Source organism: Lepidochelys kempii, chromosome 8, assembly GCF_965140285.1.
Source record: "Lepidochelys kempii isolate rLepKem1 chromosome 8, rLepKem1.hap1, whole genome shotgun sequence".
Lineage (NCBI taxonomy): Eukaryota > Metazoa > Chordata > Testudines > Cheloniidae > Lepidochelys > Lepidochelys kempii.
The window spans coordinates 6,427,233-6,447,657 of record NC_136387.1 but is presented as its reverse complement, the minus strand read 5'-3'; the positions used below and the strand labels follow the sequence as shown (position 1 = coordinate 6,447,657).

At 49.1% G+C, this 20,425-nt stretch overlaps 1 protein-coding gene across 1 annotated transcript in view; it reads left to right on the top strand.

The window, feature by feature from the left end:
* The window catches only part of LOC140915541 (proton-coupled amino acid transporter 1), a 50,269-nt gene that overhangs the window by 14,114 nt on the left and 15,730 nt on the right, over window positions 1–20,425 (top strand). Inside the window, exons 4-10 of the mRNA XM_073355303.2 lie at window positions 61–149; window positions 1,788–1,883; window positions 3,631–3,715; window positions 6,584–6,802; window positions 7,476–7,574; window positions 12,585–12,751; window positions 19,166–19,335. Coding sequence (XP_073211404.1) covers window positions 61–149; window positions 1,788–1,883; window positions 3,631–3,715; window positions 6,584–6,802; window positions 7,476–7,574; window positions 12,585–12,751; window positions 19,166–19,335 — 925 coding nt within the window. The remainder of the gene's footprint in view (window positions 1–60; window positions 150–1,787; window positions 1,884–3,630; window positions 3,716–6,583; window positions 6,803–7,475; window positions 7,575–12,584; window positions 12,752–19,165; window positions 19,336–20,425) is intronic.

Below are 20,425 nucleotides of genomic sequence, written 5' to 3'. Positions count from 1 at the left end.
AACCATCAGAGTGCACTCTTCTCTCTCTCTCTCCTTTCTCTCTCCTCTCCTGCTGTCTAGCTGGGCCCTCTCAGTTTGCTGGTGATGGGAATCGCCGCAGTGCATTGTATGGGCATCCTGGTTAAATGCGCTCACCACTTCTGCAACAAGTAAGAGAAACCCCCACAGCTGTCATGCCTGAAGTGTTGGCCTCCTATCCCCTTCCCAGCACTCCCCTTGCCCGAGTTTTATGGAGCTCATTAGAAATGGGGTTCTTTGGTGGCACATCCTTTAAAGTCCGCAGGCAGCATTCTATCCGTGGAAGTCTGCCAAAGTGCTGAAAGCCCTTGTGCAACCTGTGGACAGAAAGCTCTCCTTCCTGAATCCCTGGGTGTGGTGCATGGTGGACGTAGAGGGTTGGAGAGGATGTTGCCTTTGTAATATTGTAACCAGATCTGCAGAGCGTTGCACCAAGTTCCTCCTATTGGGAAGAAGCTTTTTGCAAGCTACCAGGTTAGGTAAGTTACACAGATTTTTCAAGGGCTTGGTCAGTTTCTATTAGAGAGAGGGAGCTGATGGGGAGGAACACTTACACCCTGGGTAAGGAGAGAGGCTATTATAAAGGCGATTGTGTACAGCATGTGATTGTGCTGTGCCTGGCCCTCAGAGTCAGTCACACAGTGTGCTACAGGTGTGTTCCTCGGTCCTGATTTCGCACTACGCCCCCTTTTCCCAGTGCTGAGCCTGGCAGTGCACCTGACAGCCCTGTATTTGTTGTCCCAGTCCTTGATCTCTCAAACTACCACCATGATGCAGTGAATCAAAGCTCTCCTGTTTCTTCAGACTCCTTTGTGAATCACTTAATCTCTCTCCACCTTTGCTTCCCCACCTGTAAAATGGGGGTGGCGACGCCTCCCTACCTCCCAGGGGCCTTGGGAGGTGCACGTCACTCACACCTGTGATGTGCCTGGAGATCACTGACTGGGAAGAGCCGCAGAGGGGGAAAGTATGAAAGAATGAAATAGAAAATGGAGGTCGTTTTCACTTCCCATGGCCCCTGATTGATTTGGGGTTGTCTCCCTGCTTGCACTAGTGTATCCAAGAGCTCTCCTTGTCTGTTGGTTCAAGTCCCCAGCTCACACCTGTCCTGGGTGGATTCCCATCTTCCTCTGAGCAGATACTGTGGGGTTACTGCTTGTGGTTACACAAGCTTGACGGTTCCATCTCCATTATATGGTACCTGGGTTCAACAGAGAAGCATGACAAGAGTTATTACAGTGGCCAAGCAGAGTGGTCCCCGAACTATGGGGCGCGCACCCCTAGGGGATGTGGAGGAATGTTTGGGGAGGCGCAACAGGGCCTGGGCCAGTCTCCACAGGAGCACCACCCAGCCTTGCTCTGCCCGCAGCTGTGGCCCTGACTCCCGGCTGCAGGGTCACATGCAGCCCTGGCCTCGGCACTCGGCCCCTGCTGCCGGCCCCGACCGTGCCTCTGCTCTTGGCCTGCCCCCAACTGCTGCTCTCTCAGCCACAGCCTCTGACCCTAGCCACAGCCCGGCTGCAGTTCTGCTCCCAGACATGGCTCCGGCCCTGGCTCACGACTGCGGCCCAGGGGGCACAGGCAAGTGGTATGGGTGGGGGGGGAGACATAATGTAAAAAGTTTGGGGACCCTGGCCCAAAATTTGCCAATCAGAAATATCTTCAGCCTTGCATCTAATACCAGCAATCTTGTGTTATTCCCCTGGTTTGTGCCTCTGAAACTAGAAGGTAGATTGGGCCACCATTGTCGCTTTTCTCTCTGCCTTCAGATATCAAAGGCCTTTTGTGGACTATGGAGATGCCGTGATGTACGGGCTGGAAGCCAGCCCTAGTGCCTGGCTTCGGACCCACGCCATCTGGGGAAGGTACCATGTTCTCTTCTTGCTTTGGGTTTGGATTGGGAGAGGAAGGGCTGGCTGGGCTCTAAAACATGCTAATCAAATAGTGAGCAAAATAAGAGACTTAAGCAGTTCTTCCAGTTCAGGGGAATGCCACATCTGCCTTCTCAGCCTTGTCCCAGTCTGAGGGGAGCCTGGCTTTGTGCAGAGCACCTTTTTTACCCTGAGAGAGGCTGCACAACGCAAAGCCCTAGGGTCTGACCAGGCTCTAGGCAAACACAACTGTTGTGTGCTCTGCAGTTGCTTGTCTATGCCCCTGGATGCTGGACTCTGTCTCGCTGTGTTTATTGCCTTGAAATGCTGGAGGTCATCCCCGTGTGCTCAGCTGTGGTGCTGTAGGGGAAATGTGGTACTTGACTGCACGTATCTGGGTGGGAAAAGGAAACTCATTTGCTCCGCAGCTGAGCAAGGAAGGGACAGGTGACGCTAATTACCTCATTGCATGTTGGCACAAATTCCTGTCAGCCGCTGGACACCGAGGAAGCTTAACCGCTGGTCAGAGGCTTCCCATCCGTTTCAGTAACTCCGCTGCCTGGCAGGTGTTGCCCAAGTCCGTACGTTAGCAGTGTGCCTGTTACACACACTGACAATCCATATGTGAAGCGGGGCTTCTGTGGCTCGGGGCCTCTCCGGTGCAACAAGAGCCTGTAACCTCTCTTGCTGGGACTGGTCTCCTTGAATGCAGCAGGGAGAAAACTTTTAAAGCAAAAAAGGATGAGCATAGCTGAGTCTCCCAGATGGCAAGGCTTTCCTTACGGGGGTGGTGCTGGTCCCTTCCGCGGAACGGGCAATCCAAACTCCTGGGGGTGGGGAGGGACCCTCTTCAATTGACAGCGAGGGTAATTAACCATTGAAACCACTTACCCCAGGCTTGGGGTGGATTCTCCATCACTGACAATTTTAACATCAAGACTGGATGTTTTCCTAACCGATCTGCTTGCAGAATTACTTGGGAGCAGTTCTGTGGCTTGTGCTCTACAGGAGATCAGACTAGATGAGCACAATGGTCCTGTCTGGCCTTGGAATCTATGAATTTTGGGGGTCCAGATCTTCACCCCCACCCAGTGTAAACTCTGTGCTTCTGCACCTCGCCAAACTGCAAGATAAGGTCCCCTCCTTGGTCACAATATTTGAGATGCCTTTACGGCACTCTTGGGCTAAATCTCTAGAGGCCACGATGTCAGACTTACCCACGTCTAGCACAGGACACTGAGCCCCTTCTAAAATGGGAGATGGGGTGGAGAAGGTGAACAGAGAGCTAGGCATTTTTAAGCATAAGATGCAGGATCCCATCTTATCCCTTTGCTGAGACAGTGGTTGGAAACCACCCTCGTGTAACAGATCTGTTCACGCACATTTCTCTGCTTGCTGCTGCTTCTGATGGGCCTGTTCCAGGTATTGGCTTGTCTCCGAGTTGAGAGCTTCCACCTTAAAAAGGTCAGAGTACTCAAAGGGCCTTCTGCTGTGTGAGCTTCCTGGTGAAAGGGAGGGAGAGGGGAAGCTTCTTCCTCCGGCAACGCTCCCTCCTACCATCAGCAAAAGCAAGCAATCCAGATCACCCTTTGACCTCTAGCTCTGTATTGCGGTCTCCTAGCTGAGGAATCACTCACACTGTTGGTGTAGCATTAGGATCAAAGGATGCACCTCTAGCATGAGTCTGTGTCTTTTAGCATTTGTTTCTTTTTTAAATACTTTCTTTCCCCCCCACCCCCAGATACATAGTGGGATTTTTCTTGATTCTCACCCAGCTGGGGTTCTGCTGTGTTTATTTCGTATTTCTGGCTGACAATCTGAAACAGGTAAGACTTCAGCTTTTTTGGCGATAAGGGGGTGGGGAGGGGAGTTTTTGTTTAAAAATTCTCTCCAGATTTGGGGTGAGGGAGGAGCTCAGGTTGTTCCTCCTCCCGCAAACTAAAACCCAAACCCAGGGAGAAGAGACTTGCTTCCATAACTAGAGCGGTACAGGAAAATATAACCCTTCAGACCAAAGGCAGCGATCAATATCCTGGCCGCATTTGTGCAAAGTGGGAAAGTGACAGATATAACCTCCCCCTATCATGTATTTGTCACAGGTGATAAATGGCTGCTAGACCTCTTGTCTTCCACACTCACAGAGGGAACTAAAGGCAGGATCTGGAAAAAAAAAATCAGCACTAGATAATACTTGCCTGCCACATCTTTTGTCTGTGGATGCTTCCAAGCCTCCGGGATTAAGAGAGGAAGGGGATTATCCCACATTGCGTATTGTGGGGAATCTTGCACCTTCCTTCAAAGCAGTTGGTACTGGCCACAGTCCGATGGGATATTGAACTAGACAGTACGGTAACACCTAGACGCTCCTATTGAGACCAGCTCAATTTCAAGGGGGGGTTCCTGTTGTAGAATGATGCCAGTGAGAGCTCTTTTAAACAGAACCAAATGAATTAGGTCTCTCTTCTCTGGACTGCAAACTTCCAGGGCAGGGACCATCAGATCATGTAGGCTGAGCTCCTGTATATCACATGTTACCGCCCGGCACCTACACCCTAAGCCCAGCAACTGAAATTAGACCAAAATATTACAGCCTAGAAACAGGCATTTGCAAAACTTCAGAGCAAGCTGGGAGTCCCCTGCATGCCTCCCCATGCCAGTCACTCCTTTCCTTTTAAATGGCTGGAATATAGCAGGCAGGGTATAAAATGAAAGCGCTGTAGCTTTTAAATAAATAATGGCCAAGGAGATTCCCTTTGTGCTGATGCCTCTCGAGGGACAGTATGTAGGAGGGAATCAAGGGCACACTGGGCATTGAAGATCTGACAGTGTTCCACGCTCTGGGGCTCTGAGCCAGGCCGTGCACAGGGGGAGCCGGATGGGAAAGGGGCTGCCAAGTGTCCCACGGAGCATCAGAGGAAACCCTGCCCACCTGCTTGCCCAGCATGAGGGGAGCTTTTCTGGGGCAGCTCCCTTGACGCTGTGATGGATCTTTTTTAAATAAGTGGCTGGAAAGAAGACTGCATCCGCAATCATATCTACTTAATAAACACTCTGCAGGGAGCTTAGTCACTGTGAGAAATCCACAGACGCGAGCCAGCTCAGCGAGTGGTTTGATCTGTCGGATGCTGGTGGAAGTCTGAGAACGCTGGAAACCTGCTTAGTTGGGTTTTATTCAGATCAGTGGAAATTCTTACTCACCTGGGAAAGGGTGGAGATGTAGGGGGGAGAAGAGAGGACACCTCAGGTTGCTCCAAAGAACTGGGCCATAATGTCATGAAAACCAATAGCCTCAGGAGGTGAAGAGAGCAGGGAGGGGATCTTCCAGTCACCACACTCGGGAATACACCGGAGTTGTATTTCATGTCCTTCCCAGCATTACATTGCCTTCTGTCTTTTGGGGGTGTCCTGTCGGTTTCCACAGGGCAGTGAATTCGTGTGAAGTGGCTGCTCTGCATCAGTGCTCTCTTTGTATGATGGGCTGTTTTTCTTTCACCTCACAGACCCTGTCATAGTCAGTCACGACTAGAGGGCAGGTGGACAAATGCAGCCAGCTGTTAGTTCGCTGACCGCATTGGCTGACTGTCACTGCTGTTTCAAGGCAGGCTTCCTGCCATGGGAACCCTTCATGTTGCTTTAATAATGGAGCGATCTCGACATTCCAGTGCTGGCTGAGCTACAAAGAAGCCGACCATTAGAAATGGAGATCAGATGTTCGTTTGCTTCTTTACTAGCTGAGGGTGGGGAAAAGCCCCTTGCTGGTTTCAGAAGCCCATATTTGGGGGCATTATTTTACATGATCGTAAAGTAAATCCTCCTGTGAAATCTGGAACATTAAGTCTTTGCACAATATGTGTTTATATTTTGTGCTGTGCTTCGCCGCCCCAGGAGTGGTTACGGCTTGGGTAATACATTGTATACTAGCACCAAAGTGCCTTTAATCCAATCATGATGCGGCAAAAAAAGAAACCGGCTGTTCCCGCTTTATGCAGAGCGTGTGTGCACACTGAGTTCTGTAAAAATATACTGTACTGTCTCTTTAATAGACTAGTTATGGTTTGGCTAAAAAGGGTTATTTGCAACTTGTTCGGAAATCCTAGCTCAGCTGTCCAGCAATTTGACGGATTTGCACTTGATGTGATAGGCGAGGTGTAAAGCCGCACTTTAACTGTAAGAGTGTCTTTGAGTACCCAGGATCTGTGACTATGGCAGGGGGCGGATGCTGTTGTGTCTAAAGCACAGGACTGGGCTCTATTCCTAGCTTTTCATCGGGCATGCTGTGTGACCTCAATGCAAGTCTCTGAGTTGCTATGCCTCGCTTTCCCCATCTAGGGACCCTAACACTTCTCGCTTGGGAGTCTGAGTTTCATTTGGTGTTTACAAAGCTCTGTAAAATTCATATGGAAGCTGCTATAGAAGTTCAAAGTGTTTGCATAGCAAAGCCATGTTAAATGTCCCCTCCCTCCCTGCCCTACAGCCGTCTGTTGGGTTATTAAAAGAACTTGCAGTATTTTAAGTTTGCAAATGCAGCCTATCTCTAAAAGATAAAGGTTGTGTGGCTCTTAAATTGTGAGACCATAACTGTGTGGCTAGGACTCGCCATCAGCCACGCAACTCGGTTGCCAAGTTCAGGTTATGACAGGGAACAGTTCAGGATCCAGGGTTTTGTTTATTTTTTTTTTGGCTCCTCCCTCCAGGTGATCTCTGCAGCAAATGGCACCACCAATGACTGCCATTCCAACAAAACCACGGTGCTGACTCCCACTATGGACTCCCGGTTGTTCATCCTCTCCTTACTGCCGTTCCTGGTGCTGCTCGTGTACATACGGAATCTCAAGTTCCTGTCCATCTTTTCCATGCTGGCCAACCTCGCCATGCTGAGCAGTCTCATCATGATAAACTGGTATATCATCACGGTACGTGCAAAGAGCAAAGCCGAATGCCTCGCCAATCTAGAGACCTTCCAGACCTCACTCAGGGACTGCATATGATGATCTTCAGAAGTTTGAGAGCCGGGCATGCCTGCTGGGGCTCAGAGCTTCAGCCTGGCGGAGAAGGAGGGGGTCTTGGGGAGTCTACCTGGCCCGGAGGGGAGGGGTGTGTCTTGGGGATCAGGAGTGGGGCTGACGCCCCAAGAGCCCTGCTCTCACAGGCCATAAGCCCTGAGACCCACCGCCCTGCCGCAGAGCAGGAGCCCAAACCTCCCCACTACCCCAAGTCTGGTAGGTGGAGTAAGTGGAGGCATGGAGGGCTTTTAGCCGCACTTTAACTGTAAAAGAGTCACAGTTTGGCTACCTCTGCATTATATGAGCTACTCTTAGGGATTGCTGCCGGTCAAGACGGTTAGAGGAGTGGGTGTGTGGTTGGGGGAGGGCGTACACTAGAGTCGGTGGGGGACGGTAGGTAAAGCATTAGGTGCACTGTACAGGGAGAAACTTGCCCAGCTCTTGCAGTGCTGGATGCACACCTGCTTTCAGGAGCATTTGAGTCCATGTTTTGACTGAGTGGTGAGCAAGTGCGACAGAAAAGAACCTTTGAACCAGGCCTTGGTTTCTCTCTTGCATTTAAATCCAAATTGCTCTTTTCTAGAGCATTCCAGATCCCAGCAACCTGCCTCTTGTAGCGGGCTGGAAGACCTATCCTCTGTTTTTTGGCACGGCGATCTTTGCTTTTGAAGGTATCGGAGTGGTAAGTGTCGGCTTGTCAGCGGTGCAAGAATCGGCTGCTATTCACGCTCTCTGCAGCATCTGTTCTGTATGTGCTGATCTCTCTCTCTCTCTTCTTGTAAGCCAAATGTTTGACTTGGGTGACTGGTATTTGTTGTGCATCCACTACACAGACACAGCTTCCCTCTGTCAAACCTTGCTGCTACTAGGAGAATGGAGGGGTATCGAGCCCTTTAAAGAAATCTTGAAAGACCTTTACACTAAAGCAGCAATTGTTCAATTCCTTCCTCTTCAGATCTAATACTTTCAAAGCTGGCATTCTGACTTAAAGACCTTGGTCTACCTGTGTGGCACAGATAAGTGTGGCCTATAGGAGTGAACTTCGCTGGGTTTTAAAGCTGCCTTGCTAGAGACAGGAAAGACAAAGTGACATGAGGATTGGAGTGCTTGGTCTAGTCCCTCCACTTGAGTAGCCTGCTATCTTGCAGCAGTTTCGGTTCAATTTCCGGTGGTGCCAATTATGTTTGCCTACTTTCTAGTAGGTGCTGTAAATAGAGCAGCATGCTGATGTGAAAAAGGAAGGGGTGGAGCACTTTTATTATCTTGGTTAAACCTTATAGGGGATTTCCCAGAGCTCCCTTTCTAAGGGGACAGCTGGTTTCATGTCTTTGTGTTACCTGGCTGCGTAAACACATGAGCTGGAAGCACCAAGTCCATTAAGAACATGAGAATGGCCAGACTGGGTCAGACCAGTGGTCCCTCTAACCTAGTAACCTGTCTTCCGACAGTAGCCAAAGCACTGGTCTTCAGAGAGAATGAACAGAACAGGTGATCATCAAATGATCCATTCCCTGTCGCCCATTCCCAGCTTCTGGCAGTCAGAGGCTTGGGACACCCAGAGCATAGGGTTGCATCCCTGACCATCTTGGCTAGTAGCTATTGATGGAGCTATCCTCCAGGAACTTATCTAGTTCTTATCAAAGACACCAGAGTATTGAAAAATGCACTGCACAGAACTGTAAAGACTGTGTACAAGCCCTCTCTCCCCAGCCGTGTTCACAAAGCAAGCATGGAGCGGTGGGAATAAAAGCTTTTTCTTTGGCTTAATTTGCTTCTCTCACAGTCCTCTACTCCAACAGCTGTGCTTCTGTGACCTGTTGATGCTCCCTCTTTAAAACCCAGTGCAGTCTAAGACACATAGCAGCTATCACAGGATCTCACAAAAGTCTATATTTGAAGACCCAAAAGCACCACTGACAAGTCAACTGTAAAAGAATAAGACTGGCCAAGAAAGTATTTGTGTCCTGAGCTAGTTGCTCTTCAAATTCTAACAGCAAAAATGTAAGTACATCAGAAGCAGGAAACCTGCCAAACAGTCTGAGGGGCCACTGGATGATCGAGGTGCTAAAGAAGCCCTCAAGGAAGACCAGGCTATTGCGGAGAAGCTAAATGAATTCTTTGTGTTAGTTTTCATGGCCGAGGACGTGGGGGAGATCCTCACACCCGAGCCATTCATTTTAGGTGACAAACCTGAGGAACTCTCCCAGACTGAGGTGTCAGTAGAGGGGCTTTTGGAACAAATTGATCAATTAAACAGCAGTAAGTCCCCAAGACCAGATGGTATTCACCCAAGAGTTCTGAAGGAGCTCAAATATGAAATTGCAAAACTACTAATGGTATGTAGCCTGTGGCTTAAATTAGCCTCTGTACTAGATGATGGGACGACAGCTAATGTTATGCCTATTTTTGAAAAAGGCTCCACGGCAGAAGCGATCCTGGAAATTAAAGGCTGGAAAACCTAACTTTGGCAAATGGGTTGAAACTATAGTAGAGAACAGAATTATCAGTCCCGCAGATGAACATGATTTGTTGGGCAACGGGCAACAGGCAACACGGCTTTGGTGAGGCAAGATTTCACTTTACAAATCTATTACAATTCTTTGAGGGTGTCAACAAGCTAATAACAAGGGTGATCCAGTGGGAAAAGGAAATTGGACTTTTAAGAAAGCCTTTGACAAGGTCACTTACCAAAGGCTCTTAAGCAAAGTAAGCAGTCATGGGTTAAGAGGGAAGGTCCTCTCATGGATCAGTATCTGGTTAAAAGATAAGAAACTAAGGGTAGGAATAAATTGCCAGTTTTCACAATGAAGAGAGGTAAATAGTGGGGTCCCCCAAAGATCTGTCCTGGGACCTGTGCTGTTCAACATATATTCATAAATGATCTGGAAAAGGGGTGAACAGTGAGGTGGCAAAATTTTCAGATGATACAAAATTACTCAAGATAGTTAAGCCCATAGCCTACTGTGAAGTTACAAAGGGGTCTAACAAAATGGCAGATGAAATTCAGTGTTGATAAATACAAAGTAAGTGCATTGGAAAACATAATGCCAACTATACATACGAAATGATGGGGTCTAAATTAGCTGTTAATACTCCAGAAAGCAATCATTTAGTCATTGTGGAGAATTTTTTGAAAGCATCCGCTCTTTGTGCAGCAGCAGTCTAACAATGGTAGGAATCATTAGGAAAGGGCTAGATAATAAAACAGAAAATACATAATGTCACTATATAAATCCATGGTCTGCCTACACCTTGAATACTGTGTACAGTTCTGTTGCCCCATATCAATAAAGATCTATTAGAATTGGAAAGGATGGCAGAGAAGGGCAAGACAATGATTAGGAGTATGGAACAGCTTCCATATGAGGAAAGATTAAAAAGACTGAAAACAGCTAAGAAAATAGACAAGGAAGGGGGAGGAAGGGATATGACAGAAGTCTATAAAAGCATGAATGGTGTGGAGAAAGTGAACAAGAGTGTTGTTTAACCCTTCACGTAACACAAGAACTAAGCGTCACCTAATGAAATGAATAGGCAGCAGGTTTAAAACAAACATAAGGATGTACTACTTCACACAATGCACTGTCAACCTGTGGAACTCATTGCCAAAGGATGTTGTAAAGGCCAAAAGTATAAAGAGTTCAAAAAAGAATTGGGTAAGTTCATGGAGGATGGCTCCATCAATGGCTATTACCCATCCTAACAAGATGGTCAGGGACGCAATCCAATGCTCTGGGTTCTCCTTAACCAACTGCCAGAACCATCTGGCACTGGCCACTGTCATGGATAGGCTACTGGGCTAGATGAACCACTGGTCTGACCCAGTATGGCCGTTCTTAAGCACAGTGGCCATAGTCTTGAGTAGAGGTAAAGCAACATGCTGCAAACTTCACAATGCACTCCTACCACCCCCCCAGAAAAGTGTCGTCTTTTGTCTCTCCTGTTACTTTTGATTACTAGGGCTTCTTGAAAATTGTTTCTCAGCAGCTTACAAAAAATTGTATTTTCAGTGGAATGAAATTGTTCAAAAAGTCTGATTTCCATGGAAAACTTTGATATGTTGTTGAAAACCAAATAAGCACAAAGCACAAACTTTGATATGTTGTTGAAAGCACAAAACCTGAAGTATTTCGATTCAAAATGGTGCAATTTGGGGGTTCTGTGCTCCCATTCTCTTGTATAGGAGGGCTCGCTGGCTGGACTTTTCTTTGCATAAAGTCAGTGACTCCTATAATGAATTCCCTTCTCCAAAAGGGGAGGAGGCATCATGGGAGATGTAGTCCAGCTAGCAAACCCAGCCCTTTGAGGAGATTGGGAGCATAAGGCACCCAAACTACAATTCCTATGAGGCATTGCTGCTTCGTTGTTTTTCAGTATTTTGTGGAAAAGTTGAAATAAGCTTAAACCTGTGGCTTTTTCTAATCCCTCACTGTCTGGTTGAAATGATTGGGGACTGCTGCCAGCACTGTGTTTACAAAGAAGAGAAGGCATAGTAGCTTCCTGTAAATTATACCTGACACTGGCTAACTCCTACACAACTCCTTTAGCAGCTACATTACCTATGGCCCAAGCATGAGAATAGCGGATGAGGCTGTACGGAGAAAGTACATGAGTTTAATGGCATTCTGGTACATCCTGAATGAAGTTCACGTATCCCTTACAGGGATGCAATGCTGGTACTTTCAGCAGGAGATGACATGGTAAAGCCAGTTAGTCTTAAGGAATGAGGAAGAATGGGAGGGAGCGATTCTTTTCTCTATTAAGGGGAGAAGGGGGTCTTTTGAAACAGTTTATTGTGAAGGGGGGGAATGGAAACCTTCAGGATGCACAGAGGTAGTGAAGCCAGTTAGCAGTGCTAGATGTAGGACAAACTAAAATATAACTTTATCATCCCAGTATAGACTAGTCCCACCCATGCATAGTATTTTCTCCCTTCCCCTCCCCTCCCCTCCCCCAGTAGTTCTCTGAAAGCCAGCAGTGCAGGGAGACTGGGTTGGACAGGGAGATGGTGATAATGCCCCCCCTCTGGAGTGGAGTGTGGTGAGCAGCTGGTGCAGCACGCAACAGGGGAAATCTTGCCCAAGAGCAGGATTTAAGGGCAGGGGCGTCTAACCGCACAGAGGAAATAGCGGCAGGACTTTCGGTGCTACGGTACATTGTGTAGCACTCTCCTCTTCTTTTGAAAGGTTGAAGGGATGAGCTGACCCCATTAGGATTTGACCACATGATTCCTAGGAGCCTGGCTACCTCATACCAGAGTCTTAAACGGTGTAATCCACCCCCGGGCCTGCATTCACCCTACTGTTACCGTCCCACCTCCTTAACTCCTCTACAGTGGAGCGACTTGGGTAGTGTCCGCAGTCACATGATTCCCTGCTCCTTTTCCTTGGGTCTTGTTGCAGCATGGCATGGGTTGGGGAGGTTACCCATGATCCAGGGAGCATCTCGTCCTGTTCAGCTGCTGCACTGCTGGCAAATGGCTAAACAGCAACAGTCAGCTGTGTGCCATGGCTGCTACTCACTGCTGCTTAGGGTCTCCTCTGACTATGGGGCACAGACCCAAAGAGTCTTCTTGAGCGAGCCACATCCAGGAAGATGCTGGCTCAGAGGTGGCGTGCTAGACTCCAAACCCATGGAGGTGACGGGTAGGGAAACGAATTCAGTTTGGTTTTCCTTCTCCTTTTCCTCCTAGGTGCTCCCCCTGGAAAATAAAATGAAGAATCCCCGGCACTTCCCAGTGATTCTGTATGTGGGAATGGCCATAGTCACTGTCTTGTACATCAGCCTGGGGACCTTGGGATACCTGCGATTTGGAGCCAACATCCAGGCCAGCATTACTCTCAACCTGCCTGACTGCTGGTGAGTCTCTGGTCAATGCTATTTACCACTTCCCGTAACACAAGAACTGGGGGTCACCAGGTGACACGAATAGGCAGCAGTTTAAAACTAACATGAGGAAGTACTACTTCCCACAGCGCACAGAAAGCCTGTGGAACTCATTGCCAAAATATAGCAAAAGAATGAGATGAGTTCATGGAGGATAGATCCATCAATGGCTATTAGCTAAGATGGCCAGGGATGCAGTCCCATGTTCTGTGTCTCCCTAAACTTCTAACTGCCAGGAGCTGGCGCTGTACAATGTCCTGGATCACTCGATCAATTGCCCTTTTCTGTTCATTGCCTCTGTAGCACCAGCAACTTGGAAGGCTGGATACTTGGCTAGATGGACCACTGGTCTGAGCCAGTATGGCCCGTTCTTACATTCTCTGTGTGGGGCGCTTGCATTTCACATGATGCAGAAAGGAAATTGGTGGGTGCAATAGCTCTTCTCAGTGCAGGGCTGCTGAGGGGATGAGTGTAGCTTGACCACACTTGAACATGTAGCTCCAGAGCAGGTGCTTAGATTGCAGAGCTTTTCCCTCCGGGGTCACGTCTGGTACTGGTTCAGTGCTACTTCTGCCCTTTTCCTTGGGATACTGTACCTCTCTGCTGTGAGTCTTCCTTTGTAAGTGGAAACCTTGCTGGGGTTTCTGATTCATCACACACAATACGGAGGAGGGTGTCTACCTGTCTCCAATCCTGCTGCAAAGATAGATATCTATCTCCACCCCTTTGGACCAGACTGCCCCAGAGTTATATATATAACCCCTTCATTAGGGAGCCAAGGAGAGTTATTCAGTGTCTGCAGGGTGACTGACCTGTAGGTTACTGGGAAAGGTGTGAGTGGGAGTCAGATTGTAAACAGGGCTCTCTTTTGACGTTGGGTAAATCACTTAATTTTGCTGCCGTAGTTTCCCTGTCTTTGAAGTTTGGGTGATATGGCCGTGAGAAGTAATGGGGTTTAAAGCACTTTGAGGATGAGAAGTGCCAGGTGCGTTTCAGCCCAACACACACTTCATAGCATAGGGCAACACATAGCTACAATTCAAGCAGGGTGCTTACAGGAATGGTTTGTTTGTGGCATTCTAACTGACAGGTGTCAATCGGCAGCCTGTGCTGCCTGGCGCTGCCTTCCGCTTTACCAAATAGGAATTTCATCTAAATAAAAACTGACTAATAGGCTGATGTTGGGGAGTGCCTTGTTTAGGGTGACCAGAGGTCACGATATTAGGGGCTTTGTCTTATATAGGCACCTATTACGCCGCCCACCCCGTCCCAGTGTTTCACACCCTAGCCTTGTCATAGAGAAGATTAAAAACAAAATTGCTCGGCCCCCAGGGGGCCCAGACAAAGGTGCTAGCAGCTGCTCCAATTGAAACCCTCCAGCTACAGAGCTGCCTTCTCTGTTGTGGCAAGAGGCAGGTTTCAAAGGACTCTGAGGAACTAAGGTAGCGGGCAGGCAGGACAGCAGGAACTAACTAAAAGCCCAGTGCTGTCCGCTAGCACCTAGGGGCTGTATTTTGCAGCTTGTTTGGAACGTGAAGGCTGTGATGATCGATTCAATGAGGCACACAGATGTAAGGCTTTTGAAACTGTTTGTTTGAGGTTTAACATTTGCCAGCCTAAGTCCAGGAGAAGGCATGTTGTGTAACTCCCTTTTTGTCTCAACTTCCTGACGTTGATTTCCACCTCCGCCACTCAGGAAGGTGGTTGTAGGGGAGGATTTAAGTGGGCCCCCGCTTCCTGGCCTTTTACTAGGATGCAGAGTGACTCCAACTTCTGGTCTCTAAAAGTGGAACATCTCTCCGCTCCTTGTGTCAGCTCAGCTCTGTTCCTCCTTCCCCGTCTCCCCTGGCATCACGACAAGAAATGGTGGAAAACCATATGCTTTGACAGGGGGAGGCGTGTCGTTGATACAGTAAGATGCTTAGATGTAAGGACTTGCCCAGTGTGCTCTGTTTCTCCAGCCTGCCCCGGTTTAGGTGTTTGGAAAGCCACGAGCTTCTCAGAATGGGACAAATCATGAGTCCCTCCCTCCCCGGCGGGCTGCCGTGCTTTATAACAGTTCACGGGAAGGCCTCTGATTGGAACGGGTGTGCTCTGCTCGTGTACAGCACTTCGAGCAATGGACAGAAGTAACAGACAAGAATCTGATTTGCCTCCTCTCTCTCCTCAAACACTTTGAGTAAGTTTCAGACATGGGTCTTCTTGGAAGGGATATTGGGTCACTAACTAGCCCTTGACCAAGCTGGTGTTGAACCAGTACCCTAGGATGGCTTGGAAAGATGGCACATCCCCACCCAGGGGAGACCCAGCCGAGCCACTGGGTGTCCAGGAGCTTGGAGAATCCACGGCATCTGTCTTGCCTCTTATCCTGGGCGCCCTGGTCATTGTCCAATGTGTCAGAATATTTCGCTTGCTCTTGTCCTCTTTGGTAACTCCAACTGGACAAGCTATTCACTGCCTTTGGTTTTCTTTAATTAAAAAAAAAAAAAAAAAAAGCATGTTGGACTGGGGGCACAGACTGGCTACGTGTCCTGCTCCCAGCGCTAGCTGTGTTTCTCTACGTAAGAGACATGTTGAGTCTCGGGTGCTGCCGAGTCTCTCTGATGGAAGAATGCTTTAGAAATCTGCGAGCTACGCGGAGTCTGACTAGCCTGTCTGTAGGAAGCATGTGGCTCTGTGAAATACAGTGTAGCCCTGGAGAACAATGGATGACATTTCTCCTGTCTTAGTACTTCTGCGTCCCCCTATTACCATGGTATCTGAGTACCTCACAACTCCCCAGGGATGTAGGGCGTGGCTGTTATCCACATTGCACGGAGGGGAAACTGAGGCACAGGCTTGCCTAATGGATCACAGGGAGTCTGGTGGAGCAGGGAATTGAAGCTGGGTCTCTTCTCCTTGCCTGGTGAAAGGGGAAACCATGTGAACACCAGCCCATGAGGAAAGCCCTCTGTCTGGCTCTGTGGCTGCCCCTTTGCCATCTTTCCACTCACTGGCCATGTGCGAGAATGGGTGTGCCTCGTACAGAAACTGTGACACTGCTCTTGTGCACTGACTTGTAGTGGAATAGCTATGCCCAGTCTCTCGAGGCTGAGGTCTTCAGGATGTTTGGTGGCTGATGGAGAGAAAATGTTTGCCAAAGAGGATGAGCCAGGGTGCTGTTGGCAAGAGAGGTCTGGGAAACTATTCAAAGTTTAAAAGTGTGCAGTTTCTTTGCCTTCATTGGCCTGGAACCCTGCGTGTCCCAAGGTGGCTTATGAACCAGATAGCAGTGCTTAATCTTGGCTTGTTCCCTGCTAGCTCTACCCTTTCCCTCTAGTGGAAAGTGTCTTGACTTGTCATGTGACCCGGCTTGCCATTCCTTACCCTTGCATGATAAAGGTTACAGTAAAACTCGTACATCCTGAATCATTGGACTTCCCCGATATTGACCTTTAATGGCCATATAAATAGAGAACACAGCCAGAACTAACTGTCTGAGTTTACAGTCTAAACAGGCAAGACACAGGGTAGGAGAGTGGAATATTACTATCCCCATTTTTACAGATGGTGAACTGAAGGGCAGAGGAACAAAGTAGCTTGCCCAAAGTCACACAAGGAATCTGACAGAGCTAAGAATTTAACCCAGCTCTCCGCAGTGCCTTAACCACAAGACCATCCTTCCTCTGTGCAGCATCATCCACTTTCTAAAACATCAATGGCTTTTTCCAAACTCTTAAGTGACATTGTGCTTTGCCCCCACCTAGGGGAGCAGGGGGCGAAGTTGCTGACTCCTTGTGACCTGCAGAGACTCCTGGGCCAGCCCTGCTCTGGATCTTTGAAGACGTGCATTACATTCATACAAACTTCTTGCTTTAGGAGCTAGTTCTCTGTAGCCTTTTCCCATCTTTGGTGGTCACTTAGTGTGACACAGTAGGAATATAACCAACCAAACACAGGAACAGGTGACTTATGGTCAGATGTTCAGAAACTCACCCCCATACCTGGATGTAGCTTATGCCCCAAACCCCAACTTGCACAACAGGCGTCAGGGTATTTACACCCTTAAATTAGTCTCTCGCCAACATGAAAATTTTGCCTGTAGCTTTTTGTACATTAGCCTGCCTTGATAAGTGTGGGCGTTTTCAGTAGCTAGTATGTCCTGTAAAGCCACGGTGGGCAATGTAGTCTGAATTCTTGAGTTACTTGCTATCTTAAGAAGACTGCGTAAAGTGACTAGAGAATTTATAAAAGATATTCCAGGCATATTGACATAGGAATAATCTAAAGGAGATCTGTTCCAATATGCACAGCAAATAGCTCCTGTCTATAGCTTGCACTTTGTACCTCACCTGTCCCCATCACTGCTTCAGGCAGTGTGTAGCTTTTCTCCCGGCACTGCCACCATTGAGTTGATCTTCCCAAACCAAAGCAGGAATGTCCTTTCACCACAACCCCCATCAGGTTCGGTGTGGAGCAGAGAAGCAGCACTAAAGGATTGTAAAAAGGTGGCTAGCCCCTCCTTCCTTGGCTGGAGCTTTTGCATCCCCAGCTTCCACTTGTCTTCCCCCGTGCCACACAAGTTCTGTCTAGCTCTGCTCCCCTGTTCTGTTCTTATTTCTCCAGACAGGCGTGCACACATGTACACCAACTGGAAGCCTGATCGAGATTGGCCCATGCAATGCTGGGATCTAGTCAGCTGGTTGGCCCAGGTTATACAACACTCTTTTTCTAAAAGGCCGGTTCTCTTGCCCAGGGATCCCTTGACATTGCACAGCAATTGGTATCCTCTAGCCATCCTTGGTCCCAGATCGGGGTCATTCTCACATAGAGAAGACAAACTCCTTCCCTTTGGATTGCTGGTGTCTGTCACTGTAGAATGAATACCTAGCGAGCCCCCTGCTGACTTGAGGACTTAGCAAGGGGCTCTACCAGGACACACAACCTGCCCAGCATTGCTATTTTAACAGTCCCTTCCCCCAAACCCTCTGTGTCGAGCTCCAAAAATAGTCTGGTGTTTTTTGTTTTTTTTTAATCGAGCAGGTTAAAGTGCAGGCGGTGGTGACGTCTGCATTGCTTTTAACTTCCGAAGCCTGTGCTAATCCTGGTAGTTCCCCTTGGCTGGGGGGGGAGGGGGGTAGAAATTGAAAACTGTGAAATATTCATGTTGAAAGCTGATAAACCACTTTGAAGGTAGCCTTGATCTTTTTATTTTAAGGCACAGAGTAGAATCGGGCTCGCTGCAGAGCAAGGCGAAATGTAGCTTTTTCTTCCTCCTGCGAAGAACCCAAATTTTGCTAGCAAAGGTAGGGATGAGAGAGAGAGCTCAGGGAGCAGGTAATAAGAGACAACTTCTGTAATTCTAGCTCACTGGCTGACAGCCAGCGTGGGTTGCTGGTGGCTACTGAAGTCTGATCAGCTGGCTCCTCAGTGAGGCGACCTGTGGTCTCTGTCCATTTCCGGGTGGATGGGTGGTCAGGCGCCCCAGTGGGTAGTGCCCTCATAGGGATTAGCCTCCCTGCATTCCTTAAAGGTGGCCCCTGCAGTTCCGGCTGGGGAAGGCGGTCAGGGAGCTTGTGCTGCTGGGACAGTGCCCGTTCAGCAGCTGAGCAAAGGCCTTCGGACTCCAGTTGGCAGGAGCTTGGTGGACGGTGTCATGCTGTGTGTGCACGTGCTCACAAGTTCAAATCCCTGGCCCCTGCGATCCACCCTGACTAGGGAATGAAATGTCCCACTTTCTGAGCAGTGGGAGAAGACCCATATGCAAGCAGCAAAGCCCTGGAACTGGCTAGCAGCAACCTGCTTTAAGCCAGGGGCTGAATGTATGGTCTGAGGAGCTTCCACGGAAGCCAGAGGTATTTAGTGCCCAGAGACGCAGCGAGGCATCTAGTGGGATTTTCCAAACATCCAAAGTAGTTTAGGCGCCTAATTCCCATTGTTTTCAATGGCAGGCACTTCCCTTAGGCAGTTCTGTAAATTCCCCCAGGCACCCAGCTGCGTCTTTAAGCACCTGTGTCAGTCTGGCCCTTCATACCTTCACGACGGTCGGGGCGGGGTCAGAGCGCTCGAAGCACTCATCGTCGATAACTCCGGTCTGTTCGACTCCTAGGGCACCCACCCACACTGAGATCTCTCTCCTTGTGGATACAGTCACCTGGCCAGAGCAAGTGCCTTTCAGCTGTGGGCTTAGGGCTTGTGCTGCCCTGTCTTGGGAGGGGGATGCTCGCTTACCCCTTAACTAGGGATCCCGGGCCAGGCTTCACAGACATGGGGATTAAGACAGCTCTCTTTCCCTTCTAAATTCGCTCTTGTCACATAGCTATTTTTATTTTGTTTTGATTAACTCTGCCTCTGAGGGAGCTGGGATGTGAGTGGAGATGACTGGATTTCTCCCTGTTCCCTTTGCAGGCTGTACCAATCTGTCAAGCTGCTCTACTCCATTGGGATCTTCTTCACCTACGCGCTGCAGTTCTATGTCCCGGCTGAAATCATTGTGCCCGGGGCTGTTTCCCAGGTGCCAGAGCGCTGGGCGCTGTGGGTCAACCTGCTCCTCAGGACGTGCCTCGTCTGCGTGACATGTGAGTAGGAGCCAAACCCGTTCGGTTTGCTCGCCTTCTCGGGGGGGGATGGGGGCCCAGCGGTGTGGGAACCCTTGTGAAAGTGTTGGCAGCGTATCCCGGAATCTCCCCCGGTGCTTAGCGGTCACTCATTTGCATTACGAAACCTCCATGCAGTCTGACGCCCTTTGGCACAATCGTTAGACCCTGCCGAGGAGAGCCCGGGTACTGGGATCGGACGTATTGCTGGTTAGGACTTGCCCAGCATTTATCCCTTCCCTGGCTGTACTCGGAGGCGGTCATGCTTGGCTCTGCATGCACCCAGAGTAGGTGCTGCAGGTGGTCTGTGTGTTGGAGCAGCACATAGGAACCATGCACAACGCTTGCCTGTGTTAGGTCACGTATCAGGGACTCCTTCCCAAAGTGCCGGCTGTTGGGCGAGGAAATCCCTTTCAGAATGCAAAGCATGGGGCAAACCTCCCGGTGCACTGAGTACGCAGTGTGGTGCCTTCCCTGTCCACTTGCGTAGGGCTCATGTATGTTTGTATTGGACAGTTACACACTCTGCAGACGGTTTCTGGCTGCTCTTCCTTGCTTTAAGGCTTGTGAGCAGCTCACAAACAGGCAACTTCCTCCAGTGACTCAGAAGTTGCTGGCTAATACAGTAGCTGGATGGGAGGAGGCAAGACAGGGAGGGGGAGCATGTTAAATCGGCCAACCACGCTTTCATATATAACTGACCTACTTTACCAGGCCTTTGTCTTTTGCATTCTGTGGACTCTGTTTTGAAAGCAAATCTCTTCAGTTGTCACAGAGAATCTCCATCTCCCTTGTTCCCGCCACGGGAGCTCTCTTAAAAGCCCGCACTTAAGTGCCGCATGCAGGAAAGCGGAAGGTAAACAACTGGAGACAATACATAGATGGTTTATAATCAAACTCTGGCGTGAGCATTGGGCCTCCTGCCAACTGCACATCCCAGGGCTGCTGTGCCGGATGGACACAGAAAATCTGAAATTGCCCATCTTCCCCTGCCAAGAGGGTAGTTCTTGGAAAGAAGTTCTAATGTAGTAGGCCAGGAGGCTGAAATCATGGTTATCTATAGAACAGGTGC